Raw genomic sequence first — 18,145 nt, 5'->3', positions numbered from 1 at the left:
TGCGGCAGAGGGACTAATGAATAAAAAGTCAGCCATTCTCACAGTGCATTCAGATAYGGGTGAAAAGTGACCTTCCTGAATGTGGACTTAGAATTTCACAGTAACTTCCATATTTAGCCAGTTTGCCCTGAGCTAAGCTGAGGCAATTGAGTCAAGTGACACACTGATACAACCCATATTCCTCTTTAATTTCTAGTCCAAACTATACCTCTCATTACTTCCTTTTTTTTTTTTTTTTTGTATTTTTTTTTTAACACATAGCTTCAAGAAGAGCAATTCATTCAGAGCGTGCTTAGAAACCTTCTAAGCTAGGCAGCTTCTAATTTCACTTCCCTAGCAGTTCTGTGCAATTCTCGGTGACAAGCAGTGAGAAGCAAGAGTGGTGAAACGCTTGGCAGTTCAGGAGGTTTACTGCTCCTCGTCTTAAAGTTATATCCATGGTCCTTTCTCCTGAATGCTTGGACTCCTGAAGATGCCCATGAGAGCAGCTTTTCCCCCGTGGACACTCATGGTGCTGCCACGGCTGATGTTTGTCCTGTCACAGCTGGTATGCTGCCTCCTTGATCCCTGTTTGGAGGTACGTGATCTCTAAAAGAGCACAAAATCCGTGTGTTTCACTGCAGTAACTTTTCCCTTTGCTTGGGAGATTTGTGGATCAAATCTGTATAGTGTTAGGTGTASAGTATTATGAAAGCTCATGTTTTTTTCCAAGGATGTTATGAGGGCAATTGATATTTGAACTGAATATTGGTCTCAAAAAATCTGAGAACCAGAACTGGCCGCATAAATCTTGCTGTACCTCTGAAGTTACTACAGTAAAGTTAAGCTAATAGATTACATTTCTCTTCAGGAAGAAATGCAAACCCTAACTATTATTTCTGCAAAGTGCTTTAGCCTCATTTGTATGTACAGAACCCCAAGTACTTGGGCACTGATAAACTGCCTTTTGCAAACTTTTGCAGATACCCTTTACTAGCAGAGTATTTTCTGTTAGAACTATTCGCTTGTCAGCAATGTAATAAAGCTGAGAGCTGATCCAGGACACCCCAGGCATCCTGTTTGTTTGTTTTTCTGGCTCTCTCGAAGGTCGCTGCCAGTTCATCCATAGCCTCAAGGAATATAGTCCTGTGGTTTTGTACCTCCCTTAATCAGCAAGAAATGTAGCTTTTCCTGTGGAACAGGACTGGTCCTATTAAAGTGTGGGAGTTGCTTAGGAGACCTGAAATTATTTCCTGAAGCTTGGGGCAGCTTATTTAGCAAAGAGCTGCAAGGTTGCTCATTCTATTCTCTGCTTCCCTGAAAGTCCAATTTTCTGAACGCTTGTAAAGTGCAGGTATCAACTGTGACCAGATCTGTCACTGTTACAGGTCATCCCTAATATAACTTTCAGATGCGTAGGACTGAAYAGCTCTGGAGTTCTCACTGAAGTCCCAAATACTACCCAGAACCTGGATCTCAGTTTCAGCCACTTGAAATCACTGAGACCAAACTACTTTTCCTCAGTCCCAGAACTACAGCTTCTGGATCTTACAAGGTAATGAGCCCTTTTACATGGATACTGGTTAATCTTCCTTCACCAGCTGTGCCTTAATGGTTGCTTATCTTAGATTTCTGTTGGTCTTTGGTGTTCATTTTCCTGCTATTGACTTTATTCCTGCATCTGTCTCTGCACAGACCCACAGTCAAGTGATGTGCAGCTTTTAGTGCAGCCATTGGGTGTGGGCATTGTGTGCAAAGTGGCGTCTGTTGGTCTGACCTTGCGGGTTGGGGTGGAAGGAGGAGGACAATCAACCTTTTGCTTCTCTTCAAAGAAGAAAAATGTAAAACTTTTTACTGTTATAAAAAAACTCTGTCATGGAACATTTTAGGTGGGCTGTTTCTCTTAGTTAAAAAAAAAAAAAAAAAGAAAAAGAAAAAAGCCTAAGTATATTCATTTTCTAAAACGTTGTTTTAAAATATCATCATTTTCTCTTTCCCTTCTTTTCCCATATCTGGGGGAGGAGATGGGGAAAGCTTATTAGCAAATTTGAATTGATGTATAATTTCCATTGACTTGAGATGACAGTTTCTCCGGGTAAACTGTTTCACTGAAAAATGTCACTCAGCCCCATGACAATTACAGTTATGAAGTGGTTGACTGGCAGAGCAGGTTTGCTGTAAGGCACTGTCTGGGTTCCTTCCAGAATAGGTTTGGCTCTGAAAAATTGGTTTTTTCCACATAAAACAATCTTTAGGTGGCCAGCTGTGTTTCTTCCTGTCTTTGATCTCCTTACCAGCCAACATGGCCTGAGAACTATCCCCTCTCAGGTATGAGCAGCAAAACTGTAGAATGAGTTGTGAGCTTTGCCACTGCTGCAGCACACTGGTGCCGGGGCGATGGGTAAATGTTACCAAAGTGACGGTCTGAAGGGTGAAAGCATGCAAGAGAATACTGTATTTAGTATGCCATCAACGATATATACAACGATATATATATATACTATATTTAGTATGCCATCAACGATAGGCATCAAGTGTGAGTTCCACCTATGTTTGCCTCTGTCCTGCTGCCTGCATGCATCTCAACCTTCGCCATGGCCCATGGTCTCTTGCTTTGCAGCTGAAGTCCAGAGTGGGAAGAGATGATGGAAGGTGTCCTCATATGCAAGAGTACCTTTTGTGTGGCAGATTAGTTTTGCCTTCTCTTGGGAAATCACAGTGTTGACCTGTAGACCTGTTCATTGTCTTGCAAGGTAGGTGCTGGATTCAGGAGGACGAGCTCTTCTCTGACCAGTGTACTAGAGCCAGATATACCACCAGAGTGAGGTGGAGTCTGAGAACATTTCTTTATTGCTTAGTGCAACAGTGGAATAATGTTTGTGAACATATTGAAAAGGACAGTTTTTCATGCACATTTATCGTCTTTTCCTGCCCAACAGGTGCCACATCCGTACAATTGAAGATAACTCATTTAAGGATCTTTATAACCTCTCCACTTTAATTCTAACTGCCAATTTCTTCAATTACCTGGGGCCATTATCTTTCTATGGCTTAAATTCTCTGCGAAGACTTGTGCTAGTGGAAAATAACATATCCTCTCTGATTGACCTGCCCATTGGACACTTGCATAACCTGCAGGAGCTGAATGTGGGACACAATAAAATTGCTTCATTAAAGCTTCCCAAGTATTTTGCTAATCTGACCTCTCTCAGGCACCTGAGTTTACTCTCCAATAAGATCACATATATCTCCAAAGGAGACCTTGATATCCTGAGGGAAGCAAACATGTTCAACCTCACGCTGGTGCTTTCCTTGAATGATATAAAATACATCCAGCCAGGGTCCTTTGCAAAGATCCACCTCGGTGAGCTGGCATTAAGGTCCTCTTTTGAGACCATCAATGTGATGCGTTCTTGCCTTCAAGGTCTGACTGGCTTACAGGTCAACAGACTAATAGTGGGTGAATTCAGGGACAGAGAGAGACTGAAGAACTTTCAGAGTGGACTCTTGAGTGGACTGTGCCACGTGCAGATGCAGGAGTTTGTCTTGATCTGCTTCAGGCAATTTAAGAATAACACAGACACTCTTTTTGACTGCATAGGCAATGTCTCCAGTATTCGGTTGGTGAACCTCCATCTAGAAGAGGTGTCAAATGTTCCTTTRCTGTCTCAAGTCAAATACCTGGAGTGCAAGAAATGCAAGTTTAAGGAAGTGCCTGCTGTGAAGCTGTCTCTTTTCAAGGAGCTTAGAGCGCTTCGTATTACCAAGAGCAAATACCTCAACAGCTTCCGGGAGTACTTTAACCATCTAACCAACCTGGAGGTCATGGATTTGAGTGAGAATCGTCTCTCCTTCACCAGATGCTGTTCCCTTCTTTTTCGTGGATGTCTAAATTTGAAATATTTGAACCTAAGCTTCAATTCTGACATCAGTGTCACTGGAGACTTCACTAATATAAAGAATTTGTTAACCTTGGACTTTCAGCACACAAAGTTAATTGGTCCTGGCACCTATCCTGTCTTTCTCTCGCTTCAGAAACTCATTTACCTTGATATTTCCTACACTCGAACTCATGTTAAATCCCAGTGTACATTTTGTGGCTTACACTCCTTGCAGGTTCTTAAGATGGCAGGCAACTCCTTTGAGAACAACAAGCTGTCCAACAACTTAAAAAACCTAACTCGCCTCCACACCTTGGATATTTCAAGTTGCAAACTGCTACATGTGGATCAAAGTACATTTGCGTCTCTCTCTGAATTAAAAGAGCTAAATATCAGTAACAATAAGCTGCTAACCTTTGATCCTTTAGTCTACAAGCCTCTCCAGGCCCTTACAGTCCTGGATTTCAGCCACAACCAGCTGACTGTTCTGTTGGATTCAGCTATGGAAAGTGTGCCTGGTAGTCTGGTCTTGTTAGACCTCTCTTACAACCTGTTTGATTGCTCTTGCACACACCTAAACTTTCTGAAATGGATCAAGGAAAAGCAGAAGATACTGCGGAACAAGGAGCTAATGATGTGCCACATCCCTGCACATGTGAAGAATGTGAGCCTGTCTAGTTTTGATCTGTYCTCCTGCCATCTCAAACCAAGCACAGTGGCATTCATATTGAGTATTTTGCTCGCTGTAGCWGTGTTTCTATTCCTGATTTACAAGTACTACTTCCAGCTATACTACTCACTGGTGCTGCTCAGTGGGTGTAAACACTCTGCTGAAAGGGGAGACACTTATGATGCATTTGTTATCCATTCCAGCAAAGACCAAGAATGGGTGATAAAAGAGCTGGTGGAGCCCCTAGAAGGAGGAAAACCTCCCTTCCAGCTCTGTCTTTACTACCGAGATTTCTTACCAGGGGTTCCCATTGTTACTAATATCATCCAAGAAGGTTTCTTGAGTAGCAGAAATGTTATTGCAGTCATTTCTTCTGACTTTCTGGAGAGCAAGTGGTGTAGCTTTGAGTTTGACATTGCCCAGTCCTGGCAACTTGTTGAAGGGAAGGCTGGAATCATCATGATTGTCCTGGAAGATGTAGATAAGGCCTTGCTGAGGCAAAGGCTGGGGCTATCCCGATACCTGAGGAGGAATACATATCTGGAGTGGAAAAACAGGGAAATAAGCAGGCATATCTTCTGGAGGCAGCTGACAGGCGCCTTACTAGAAGGCAAAACAAGRAATCATGAAGAGGTTAAGTTTATGTAAAGATGAAGTGGCATCACTTTTGTCCTGTTTTCTACTCTTCCCAGCCATTCTAGCCTTGGCTGATGGCTAGTGCCTAGAAGTTCTGTGGTTGTTCAGAGATGGAGGTGGAGGAAGTGGACCAAGGCAAAGGAAAAGCATTATATGAACATCTACCTTGCTATTTGCCCTTCCTAAAAGGAACCTGCAAGCTAAGGAGTTACTACAGCTTAAAGAGCTGTATATGTGGAAGCCAGTCTGAGCTCCATCTTTGTGTGTAAAACTGCCTCAAAGGAAGGTGGTCTAGCAATCCATGTAGGTCTGGTTTATCACTGAATAGATGTGAAAATGGGTGGATGGACTGCTCTCTTATCTCACTTATCTACTTCTGAAACTTGTTTTAGATCATGGACAATTTATTCAGTGGAGCTTGATGTGCTGCTTTGGAGCTCAGAGCTCCACAGAGGAGCTTGGTGTGTTTCTTTAAGTGGACCTCAGGATCTACCATGGAAAGAGAAGGTATAGGATTCTTGGGTCTGTACATGGTAGGAAAAAGAAACAGGATTTGGATCACAGAAGTCTTGGGCCAGTCTCCTCAGGAACCATGATTCAGGGGAAAAGCCCTGCAGAGGAAAACGAGTTGCCTACAGTCACAGACTGGCAGCTAATCAGTGAAGCTCAGCACTTATGTCATTGGTGTGTGGGAGGTTGTGGTTGGTAGGAGATTTCCCCTGAATGTTTATTTCAGTTTGATTTAGACCAAGACCAGATATTGAAACTCCCAAATACTTCCCTGACCAGGAACTTTTATTTATACCCATATCACACAGCTCCTGGGGGACTGACTTGAGATCTTTTGGAAGAATCAAAAAATTAGCAGTACCAGAAGAAGCTGCAGAAATACTCAGCACCTCTAAAGTGAAGCTTTATTTATTTATTTATTTGTTTGATTGTTTGTTTATTTATTTATGCTTCAACTGCTCTTCCTCTTCCAGTGTTTCTTGTTATACTGTATGCAACTGCCTTATATGAGCAAGTTTGAATCTGGGCAGGGTGTTTTGACATTTATAGCCAGATAGCTCTAGAATAACCTTTTTCACTGTGTGGCTCAGCCTCAATGTATAGGTCAGCTCACTATGGGAGGATGCTTATAGCAGCCTCCAGGCCATGAGATGAAATGGGCTTTATATGGTTTATATAGCAATGAGGCTCCGAGCTCCTCTTCCTTTGCTCATCACGTCATGTCGGGGTGGATAGGGCCGGGTGGAATGTGTTTCCTCAGCATTTTCYGGATTCAAATTGACATTAAACAGATTGTTCTTTGGGCAGGAGAGTTTTGGTTTTGTTTTATTGAGAATGCGTTCGATATTTTATAGCASGGAGAGAAAGAGAACAGTTTGCAGTAGCTTAAGTAAGTGTATCCTAGCACTGCCCTGAATAAGGACAGGGAAAGTCTAAATGGCATTACACCATTTTACAGAGAAGTCCAACGATRGCTCCAACACTGAATACTGGAGTGTTGTTCTCTATTTATGAAGGCTTTGGTTGGGATTAATCATTGAATTACTCTAGTTTCAAATTTGCAAATCCTTTTATAATCGGTAACATTCTACAGATGTAAAACAGAAGCAGTTGAGTGGTGAATCAGATCTCATATTTATTCAGAAGAAAGGGACTGATTCATCCTATTCCTCTATGCATCAGTTAGCAACATCCTCATGGAAGCCAATGCTAAGTGAGATGAACATTAGATACGATTTGCAAAAGAAGAACTAGTTTCATGGTTTGGGCTGGCAAAAGCTGAATCACAATTGCCTCTCTACATGTTGTGTCAGTATTGCATGAGGACAGAACTACCAAAAAACCTATAACCCTCTCTAAACTCTTTCATACCAGGAAAAGCCCATGTAACAAAGTTTTAATAAAACTAAGCTCAATGCTGCATTTGCTTATGCAGCCAGTTTGTCTTGCATTGGCCAAGTGCTGTTGCAGTAATTTCCAGAGTGCTGTTCCTTGCMTCTGCCRTGATTGACAGGCCTTAAGCACCACATCTTGCCAAGCCAACCTGCCTCCTCACCCGGGCTAGAGGCCACAGGGAGCCAGGGGAGGAGGTGCTGCACTGGGAGGACACGGAGGAGCAGTAAACAAGGGCACAGCTCAAGCTTCCTCGCATCGAGGCTAAAGGAGAGTGCAGAGGACAAAGCAAATATTAGCCTGGATTTCTGCAGCTACATGTTAAATTGGGAAATGAAAGAGGGAAAATTAAATGGGGTGGGAGTTACTGCTCCTGCATTTGACAGCAGTGAAGCTGCATTTCTCTTAATTTTTCTTTCTGTGGTTCCTCTACAAGTAATTTCCGGTATATGTATTTCTGGCACAAATCACAGCATCCTATAATTCTTGATTATAATAAGGGGTTTCAGAAAACCTGAAAGTGGTTCAGGGCAGTAAAATAAAGGTTTAGGACAGTATTGTTTAACAAGCGGGTGTTTGTTGCATATCAGAGCARCTTTTGAAGATAACTGTGGTGATGCTGAGAAGAGGTTGCCACCTGCACCAATTAACAGAAACCAGCCACTTCTCATCCTCTTCCTCCTCAAAGACGCTTAGAGTCTCTGTAGAGACAGATGTGTGATCTGYCCTGGGTTTTCTTACTGCACAAGCACAGCAAGCACAAAAGCCAACACAGCTTCCAGAAGGCGTGGGAGAGGAGAGATRGTCTGGTTGGAGAAATAGGTTGGAGGACGAGGCTCAGAGGACACGGGTTCAGAGGGCAGCAGAGCACACAAGGGAGTTGGCAGTGGTGCTCATCAGAAGGAGAAGAGGATTTGGAATGAGACATAGTGAGCTTGAAAGAGACAGTCTGTCTGGTGATGTGAACATCCCTGGAGGGACAGGAGGCACTGCAATGTCCTTCTCTGCAGCTGCAGGTGCTGCTGGGGTGAGCTGCTCCAGTCCTCCTGTCTGCACACCCCAAGGGACCCAGTAGTCTGACGTGGCAGTGCTCAGGCTACCACCAAAAATACCTTCTGGTGCATGAGTCTAGGAGGGAAAAGGCTGTGTGACTAATTATATGCTCACTCTTTCTCTAGCAGGGAAAAGTTAGACTTGCTTTTGCAAGTATTTAAACAACTTTATTTCTCCTTTAAAATAAATASCAAATCATCTACTCAAATCCAAACAGTACCAGATCAAGGAAAAATACTGTGTATTAAGTCATATTTATATATTTGCCATAGATATAGGAGCAAATTTTGAAAGTAAAACTCACAATATTCTCATTTCTTATAATAGTTTGGCATGGCTTTTTGTTTGAATATGTGCTCTGTGCTATGGGTAGCTTTGGTATTATTTACTCATTTGAGTGAATAAATGAGCAGTCAACTAAATGTCCATGCAGGCCTGCATTCATCTCTCATGTAAATTATTGAACGTGTTCCAGTTATGAAAATGTCTATGCTGCTCAGGTCATAAAAACAGATGGAGATGAAGCTCCAAAGGCATACAAGATGTTTAGCCTTGTCCATAACTTGGATATGTCCAGTTTTTATCTATGTGCAGTCTTACTTGCACCAAAGATTTGTCTCTTCTCCACTCCTGTGCACTTTCTCCAGTGCTCAGGCAAAACAAGAAGCCTGTGCATGAGAAATGTCCAAGTTTTGTTCCTGTAGGTCATTTGCTGGCTTGCTTGAGAAGCTACTGACCAAAGCTTATGTTCGTGGGCTGATTTCCCAGAGAAGGGACATCCTGGTTTACGGACATCATCACACCTATGTGCTTTGCAGTGTGGGCTCACAACTGAGCAACACTCCCATTAGTGTGATGGCATCGGTGTTCTCCACACTGTAGCAGAGATAYAACAACAGAAAGCAACAGCCATTTCCATTTATGTCTGCCTGGATCTGGCTAGCTGCAGGAATGGCCTGGCAAGAATGGTCTTTGACTTCCCAAGTATTAGCATAGACTTAAAAAATCAACAAAAGAAGAAAAAGCATTTTTTTTTTTTTAGAATGACTAATACTTGAAAGGAACCAATCGAAGGTTTTTTAGATGAGTATTTGTCCTTTGGGAAATTCTATTTTGTAGGTGGTTTATATAATTTAATGAGGTACTGTAGTGAATTTATGGAACACAAGTAGTCATAGCACGTTTTCTGTTTTACTGTTGTGTCAGATTGAGATCTTCAAAAGAAACTTCCCATGGAAACAATGACTGTGTCAATATTTTGGAGGAAACTGGAAAAAAAGTATTTCAAAAGTTAAATTGTTATATAATGTCAATTTAAAAACTTGTTTTAGGCTGATGTTGTTTATTTTTCAAAATAACTTTTCATATTAACATTTCTTTCAATTTCTATAATCTGAATAACCTACCATAACAAAATGAGAATGTAGAATCTTTCCATTTACCCAAATTAAAAAATGTCTCTTTTTTTGATGGGAAACTCAAGATTCTTCAATTCTGTACCATGCTGAAAAGAAGAACTTTCAAAAAAATGGAAATTCCACATCCATGACAGGTTTTACCATGACACAGAACAGCAGCACACAACCCATCTCCGCTTGACCTGGCTGAGCACCTCTCTCTAAGATAAAGTGATGGGCAGTTTCCCCAAAAGCTTTAGGTAGATGTTGACAATCACCCAGCAGCACYCTGCAATGACCTTTTATCCTCCATACAGATGAAATTTTACATTGAAAATGGTGATATTCAAATGTGATAATGAGGTCAAGTGTAGAATGTCATGGTAGGCACCATGGAAAGACTCATTGGAGAAAAAGACAMACTTCTCAAAGCCTCCTGCCAACACTGCTTTAAAGCTACTTATTAAAGACAGAGCCTTCACTGAGACTGAGGATCGTTCTCTCCTCTGAGGCTTAGATCCATAATACTCCTATCACTAGGATGCCAAATGCTACCAGGCCACTTGAATGAGAGCACAACTGCAGTCTCCCCACTCGTGTAACTTCTTCCTCCAGGCTAGTAGCACTACTTTCACTATCATCAGATCTCAAGTACTACATAAATAACAATGGGGTATTGTCAGGCAAACAGATTTATTTGGAGCCTACACTCTCATGGTGGGTAAGGGTGGGTAAGATAGGCTCTCTCCAGATCTAATCTGCTTTATCTTTTATCTCTTTTTCTCTCTCTTTAAACATTCCCCTTTCCTCAAAGTTTCTCTGTACTCTCTTATAGTGCCAGGCCAGTAACCAACACATGCTAAAATGTAAGAAAGAAGGGAGGGAGGGCTGTCCTTCTTTTAACATTTTTTAAAACAGTCTTTAAATCCTTTTGGAGTGTTTGGGCCTGAATGAAGGATTAGCAGTAATTCCCCTGCCATCACTTGCTTCCAACTATCTGACAACTCATTCTTCCAAGATCCCCCAAACCCACTGCTGAATAAATTAGTCAGAGGACAAGGGAGCAGGCTTGAGGAACCTATGAGCCCATGTGTCCCCCCTCCCAAAACAGCCTGGCTGTTTGGTTTCGTGTAACCATCAGAGGCCCCTGAATGAGCATTTCTTCTCCTATCAACCCAAACCTGTCAGTGTAACAGCCTGTGGCCTTGAGGTTGGGAAACAGTGCCCTGAGAGCCACTCTTCTTTCTTCCCTGATGCTGTGCTGCATTTGCTGGTGGTACCCACTGGAATGGAGGACAGGAAAGGAGACCCCATGAGCCAAAGGCCTGGCTCTGAGCTCTCACAGGGTCTCTGCAACCTTAATCCTCTCGCTGCACTGGTGTCACCTCAGTTTCTCTTCTGTCAGAGGAACTGCTTCCCCCCGCACTGTCACCGCTGCTTCCCTCTCAGAGCACTGCACTCTGTGAGGAGCGCGTGCTGCGATCCCTGCCTGGCTTGGATGCAAAACCCGGAAATTAGGTGGAGTCTTGATAAGAGCCTCTGAAAGCAGCACGTTCTGTTCCTCTCCTCCATCTTCCTCATCCTGAAGCTTCTGGACCCCATCTACAGCTTTCTTCCTACAGCTCTGACACCAGAGCCTTTTCCACCAGATACATGTTAATATCGRCCTTGCTTGCGCTCAGGTAAATCTCATTTTCTTTAAGAGAAATATGTGCACTAACAGTGGAAGTGAAAAGAGGAGGATTTGTCCCCCAGATCACCCTGTACAACTGTATCATCCTGGAAAAAAATGCTCCCTGCAAAAATATTTCTTCCTGGCATCCCTTCAGTGACACCCGAAGTATTAAAATAAGGTTCTGGTAAGAGAAAGCCCCAGTGCTCCCCCTCTCTAAGACTGCAGCCCTTGGCTTTCTGGCCGGCCTGTGCTCAGCAAATTTCACTTCCTCTGCAGCCGCCCAGCAAAGCAGGTCTCGCCCAGAGACCTCTCTGTGCTCTGYTGGTTTGGCACCTCCCTTCCCCAGGCAGAAAGCAGTAGAGGAGGCAGTTGGTTCCAAGGAGTTGCCCCTCCACCTCAGATAGAAACTGAGCTGCATTTTTCAGCCTCCCTGAGGGTGCCTGAGGCCTAACAAGGCCCAAGGGCGGGAGTCCATGAGCTCTGCAGTGCTGAGGGGAGAACTGGACGTGCTCCATTGTGGGTCACCTCGTAGCCCTGTCAGAGACTCACTAGCACTGGATTGAAACACCCTGCACAGGCCATCCCCATGACCCTGTTTGTTCCTCGCTTTCTCCTTCCTTGCCTGCTCCCTCACCTGCCCTGGCCCAGCCAGGTTTGGGCACAGGAGGACACTGGAATGGGAGCCTGAGCCACACCTCAGAGGAGAAGATTTCTCTGTTTGATAGCTACTTCTCTCAGAAAAAGGGAATATTTTATAAACAGCTTCATGAAAAAGAAGCATATCATGATTCCAGGGCAAGGAGATGGTGAGCAAGATAGGAGCATCCCCTTAGATTTGCCTGCCAGAGGTTATTTACCTCAGGAAGCTCTGAATAAAAGATACAAAAATGAAGGAAAAAAGAAGTAGCATTATGTGCTCTTTTCAAAGCATGATGGGAGGCAGAAAAATATTATAAGAGGTGTCTTTGAGTCTTGGCAGCCTGGATTTGTCAGGGCAGAGTTTTCACGGAGTGCTCTCTGGGTGACCCAGTTTCTGATATGCACACGCACACTCACGCACACACGCACACTGCAAGTCGCAATCCACAACTTTAATAACTCTGTGACATACAAAGGAGATTTTGATACAAAGTGGAGCTGACAGAAAACTGAGAGGAAGTATCTCCCTTTTCTTTCTTTTCTTTTTTTTTTTTTTTTTTTTTTTTCTGATGCCACACCAGGATTACTGTCAAGGTGGTTTCAACCTTCAACAAGGACTGATGTTACTATGGGTTCTGCTTTTAATGACATTTAACAAGATTTGGTAGCTTGGGGGGAGGGGAAACAAGGGTTTTCTTTTCTGAGAGAATTCTAGGGCTGTCAGGATTAAATGCACGAGGTGAATGCGTATGGGGCTGCAAGGGGGCTTAATAGTTTTGCTACTGGTAACCACAGAACAGCCCTGAGACAGTATTTTCCAGCCCTGACGTACATCTTATGAAACATCTGTGTACGCTGAGGCATGTCCTTGAGGGTATGTCACAGCAACATGGTCACACCGAGGTGACTTTGCTGTCATCTTTGGTTTTCTGGCTGAGAGCAAGGTGTGGGCAACATGAATATGTGAGTAAAATCATGCTGAGGGAGTCTGTGTTCATTTCTGAAAAAATTCCATTCAAAGACAATGTGGCGTCTGCTCTAGCCCAGGTGACGAATGTCTTTTCTATTGCCATGATCCCAACAATCTTTTTCACAGGATTTTGCAGGGTACGCTGAGCAGGCACATATTAGCCCACACAGATTTGCTAGGACTTGAGCTACAGGGATGCTCCAGACTGGGTACCCAGATAGACAGGCCATGGTTGAACTGAATGGGTCCATGCAGCCCCAAATACTCACAGCCTTCCCTGGGTCATGCTGGGCTGAAGCACAAGCGCTCTTCCACCCAAGCTGATTCCAGCTGTCTTCTTCTGCCTCCTCAAAGTAAAGCACAGAATATAGCTATCTTAATATTATAACAAAGGCTAAAAATGAACCACCTTCATAAAGTGTGGGACATAGGAAGGGACTCAACATCAAAGAAGTACGACCAAGAAGCAAAACAGCTGCAGTGGGGGTTCTTGGTATCCCTTCTCAAGCTTCCTCAGGATTTGCAGGCAGCAAGTAGAATCCTTAGTATGGTCTCCTGGCTTGGACATCTGTTTAGAAAATACTCACTTACCAAAAATGATAAGCTTGGTGCCCCTCCAGGACATTCTCTGTGGCTAGATTCAAACTTCTGAGAGAAGGCAATGGAGAAATAGGGAAATAAATACCATTTCAGAGTAACCATGACCCTGTCCATATAAGCTGTGGAAGCTGGGGAGCACAGTTCAGTATGGATGGTGCCAAGTAATGTGGAAAATAAAAGTAGGGGTGCTATTGTTTGTGCTGTGTTGTGGAGATTCAATTCCCACATAGATTTCAGTTGTGTGAACTCTGGCAGATGGTGGACATATTCACTGGACTAGAAGGAAGACCTTGTCAGAAATCCCCCCAAGGCTTGGGATCCCCAGGCTGCTCCATTTGCATTCTAACAGGGATATTTTCCTCCTAGACATTGTGCCTTTTCTGAAGGGAGTTGGCAAAAGATGCAGAGCCCTCTTAGAGTGAATAGCTGCTGACATGCCGGTGAGGTAGCCAGATGGAGAAAATAACAAAACAAAAAATAAAAAGGTCACATGCCTTGGTCAAGCTGAGTGCAGAGTCCCATAAATGAGTGTGTTATACCTGGTGTGAAGTGTGTGTGTAGGGGAAATGCAATCTTAAGCATCTATTCTCATTTCTCTGCCCTGCTTCTGTTTGGATACAGAGCCCTTTCTGCCCAAGCCCTCTAATAGGAAGGGAGATCAGACCACTAAGCATTGGCCCCTACAAGGGAAGAGGCAGCAGAGAGCTCACTGCTTGCTGTTGCTGGCAGAGCTCAGAGCAGATTCACTGGGCTATGAAATGCATTGCTTTCCTCTGGCTTAGTGGGAGGGACTGGTGACAGTTGCGTGCTTCATTGCTGCTCTTCACATGTGATGTCCAAACATAGCGCAGGGAAATGACAGCAATATGTGTACCCCTGACACCCAGAGAATATAACTATATTGCTGTGAAAATGAAGCTGCTGCTGCAGAGCTAAACTTTGAACCTTTCCCTCTGCGAAGGAGCTATGATTAGAATCTCATCTCGCTCTATATTGCACGGCACCTGGAGAAGAAAATCCCACCCAGCAGCATGTAACTATTTTTAAAGGTCTTTTTCTGTTGGGCTGGGAGATGGGACTGGCAAGAACCCTGCTGGCGTCATGGATTTCTTGCAGATTCCATGGAGAGTATTTTGTTGTCTGTATTTTAGAAGAAGATGGGGTTAGATTTGGGAAAAGTGGATCAGAAAAGGAATTGGCAAAGTCATTTTGCCAAGTCTGAAACTTATTCCAGCTTTTTGCCTGGAAAGCTAAATTTGAACAACTTCTGCATCTGCTACATTTTTCCTAGGTTAGTTGTACTTACGTCAGCAAATCTATCCTATTGTCAGAAATTTCAGCATGAGACTTGTATTAAGCCATGTGCCCTGGTTGCATGTTGAGACATGAGTAGGGTGCAGCGACCCAGGCATTTTGTAGGCGAATGAATCTACCAATAAGCCCCGCATTGTCTGGCAGTGGAGAGAGAGGATACGTGTGCATGGTCAGAATCAAAGCCCCACTTTCCACTTGATATGCTGCTCATGAATAGAGTTTTACACTGTTCAAACATAATTCACACTCTCTCTCTGAAGGAAACCAGAGTAGTGTATTACATTTATCTTAATAAAATGAGTCGTTTTGCAAGCAGCAGAACATAGAAAGCCAGCTTTCCTGTGGCTGTCTCCCATGTGGGGTTTCTGGTGTCTAATAGAGTGGCTGAGCTTGTATTGCAGTCTGAGAGTGGGATTGAAAGTGGAAGGACGATGGGAGGAAGTGCTAATTTGAGAATCTCCTTCCTTATAAAGCTTGTTAGAACTTAATTCCTCTGAGACCTCTATTCTTCCATCAAAACTGATTGCAGGCTGGCAGGTTTAGAAAGCTATTATGCAGCACCTGTGGGCCAGCTAGCACAATCACGTAAGCCTTGCTTCCTTGGGAAACTGAGTTAAAAAAAAATAAACAGAGCTGACCTGGAATCTCTGCAAATGATTTGTCGTTATATCCTGAAGGCTTTGAGTCACATACCTGTGCTTTTCATTGGTGACATTTATAATCCAAGCTCTGTAGCCAAGATGGAGATTAGCATTAACCTGAGAGCAGGTCCCACTTAGTGTGTACCATTGACCATACAGTTTGCAGATTCAGTGTACAGCATTAAATAGATGTACTCTCCACAAAACCACTTACCACTTTGTATAATACAAGCCAACAGAGATTTGAAAAAAAGTTCCATTTATGTATAGAAAGACTATTTTTAAAATTGAACAGTAAGTTAGTCCTGTATTGACTTTCAATTTCCATCCTTTTACATTTCCATAGCAACTCTGCCCATTTATGCATTTATCTCTGTATTTAACTTTCCTCTTTGATATCATTTCAAATGCACTCAAGTGGTGTGGAAGGGTTAAAGTAGCACCTTAAATATCTCCCCCCTTTAAAGCAATACTTGGAAATACACACACACATATATACATATAAACATATACACATAAATATACATATCCAAACATGGCAGTCCAATACAATGTACATGGCAGTCCAAACTGCTAGTTTGTGTTTTAATGAAAAACTCTCTGGAATGTTTGCCCTGAAAAATCCTTTGAGGTGATAACAAGAACAAACAATATCTCTCCTCTCCCTTTGCCTTCTATTCTTACTGTGTTCAAAATTCTAATATATGATCTAAACTTGCAGCTGCAGTAGCTGYGACAGCTTGCACTTTGGTAATTCTCTTTTTTTTCCCCCCTTGTTTTAAGTATTTACACATGCATTTGGCAGCAGTAAGAAAGTGAATYTGCTTCACAATGTTCTTGGTTCCAGGCTTGGGGCAGAAACGTGAAGTTCACCATAATTGTTCATAGTGAAGGTGCTAGTGTTCCCACAAAGAGGCTGGAGGGTTTTGGTGGGAATGTAGTAGCCCCTTGGGGACTTTTCTCTCAAAGAAGGCTTAGGTAAGCCAAGTGGCTAGCCTTGAGCACAATGATGAATTTTCTGGCATTAGTCTTGTTGGTTAGACAGGAGACWCCCATCAGGTGGGCATCATAGGCAATATTCCTAAGGCTGTGCTCCTTAGGGATAAATTGGTCTTGAAGTCTTGCAAAAAATCTGCATGAGGCACTGGAAAATCAGTAAAGTAAACCTCTTTGAAGCCATACTTGCCACTTCCTTCCTGTAGGTTTCATTGTGCTTCTAGACAACTGACTTACAAATAAAAACTCTGGTGAAGCTTTCATCCTGACAATTTATTGACTTTCAATTTACATTGCTAGAGCTGCTTGTCCTTTATTGTCTTCCTAGCACACATACTTTCTATCCAAAAGGACAGCTAARTATTTCTACAACTTAATAGGGGAAGAATGTCCTCTGCACCCACAAAGTCAACAGATGACCTAACTGCAGCACAATGAAATATGGCACAAACTTCATTGGAGACTTTATGACACATTCAAGCAAAAGACAAGGGAGAACATGCTGCTTTGGGCAGACCTTTTCACTGTGACTCTGTTCATCTCAGGCACTGATAACCTACAGTAGCTCTGCAGAAAAGACCCACTTAACTGACCAAGGACCAAAGGACCAAAAGACTAAGCACTGACCAAGTGCTTAAGTGCCAAAGGCATTTTTAAATTTTTATTTTAATAGGTTTGGGAGTCAAAATCTCATTGACTTTCAGATTGACTGTGCAGGTCAATGGACAATGCACAGTGCCTGAAAAGTCAAGATGGTTTCTTGCAAAATGTCCTCCCACACATCATCCAGTCCGCTTTTACAGAGCTCCAGCACCTCTGGATTCAGTTCTAATCTTATTCAGGTGGGAATTTCTMATGAGTCCTGGAGCTAGACATTCAAGTTGTTTTATGCAAAGATAAGAGTGCCTGGTGTAACTGATTAAACTATTTAAGTGTCTAACTCCCATTGAAATCTGGTGTCTAACTTGCTTAGATGTTTCTGAAAATCCTATTAAAGGACTCCCCTGCACCTTTAAATACCTAAATACCTTTGAAAGTACATTCTTAGATCACTCAGGCTTTGAAGACAAAAGAAGTTTTGGAGGATCTGTGCTCCTAACTCACTTGCTTCTCCCTAGAGAAATATACTTTCTTGTGCATTAAGTTGTGCTGATGTCCCATGTTCCCTGTTCATTCTACCACTCATGTTCCACAGTGAAGGACTCTAAATATTCCTCCCCCTTCCTTACTGTTGACACCTTTCGAGTATTTGCAGGCCATTATTAAATCACCTCTTTATTCATCCTTTATCTGTGCTGTACATAATTAGTTCCTTTAATCTTTCCTCGTAGGTCAATCCTTCTAAACCCTTAATCATCTTTATCTCCTTTTTCTGGAGCTGCTCCAATTCACTCTTTTTTTTTTTTTTTTTTCATCAAGAAACATTGCAAAAGCCGTAAGTCCCAAGTACCATCCAGACCTACTGAAAGCAGTGTGGGGTAGTGGGTTTCTATGGGGCATTATCCCTATTTGGCTGTGGCAGAGCCTGCTCAAAGAATCAGCTTGTGAAACCACATCCTGATACAGCAAATTAGCTATGCTAGCAAGGCCCTTGCTCTTGTTGTATAAATGTAACCTCTTTTATTCCTTAATACCATAAAACTTGCTTCCCTGCCATGCTGACTGTGTTGGGTAGCAGAAAGAGGAGTAAAATTTCTAAGTATCTTACGTTCTTTGTGCAAGCACATAAATTGATCTTCCTCTTACTACAGTGGGTCTTTGATGCGTCAATGCCCTCCTCATAGAATGACCC

The 18,145-nt window shown here is 42.8% G+C and overlaps 1 protein-coding gene across 1 annotated transcript; it reads left to right on the top strand.

Annotated features, from left to right (window-relative positions):
* Positions 1 to 310: 310 nt before the first annotated feature.
* TLR4 (toll like receptor 4) lies at positions 311 to 5,684 on the top strand. Its single transcript, XM_026049461.1, has 3 exons — positions 311 to 577; positions 1,368 to 1,534; positions 2,919 to 5,684. Exons 1-3 carry the CDS (start codon positions 455 to 457, stop codon positions 5,176 to 5,178), a joined length of 2,550 nt encoding a protein of 849 aa, XP_025905246.1. The 5' UTR covers positions 311 to 454; the 3' UTR covers positions 5,179 to 5,684.
* Positions 5,685 to 18,145: the final 12,461 nt, after the last annotated feature.

Source organism: Nothoprocta perdicaria, unplaced genomic scaffold (genome assembly GCF_003342845.1).
Source record: "Nothoprocta perdicaria isolate Ctin4 unplaced genomic scaffold, notPer1 scaffold_6, whole genome shotgun sequence".
In the NCBI taxonomy this organism is placed as follows: Eukaryota; Metazoa; Chordata; class Aves; order Tinamiformes; family Tinamidae; genus Nothoprocta; species Nothoprocta perdicaria.
The sequence above is the reverse complement of the archived record's forward strand: the minus strand, read 5'-3'. Positions and strand labels throughout refer to the sequence as shown.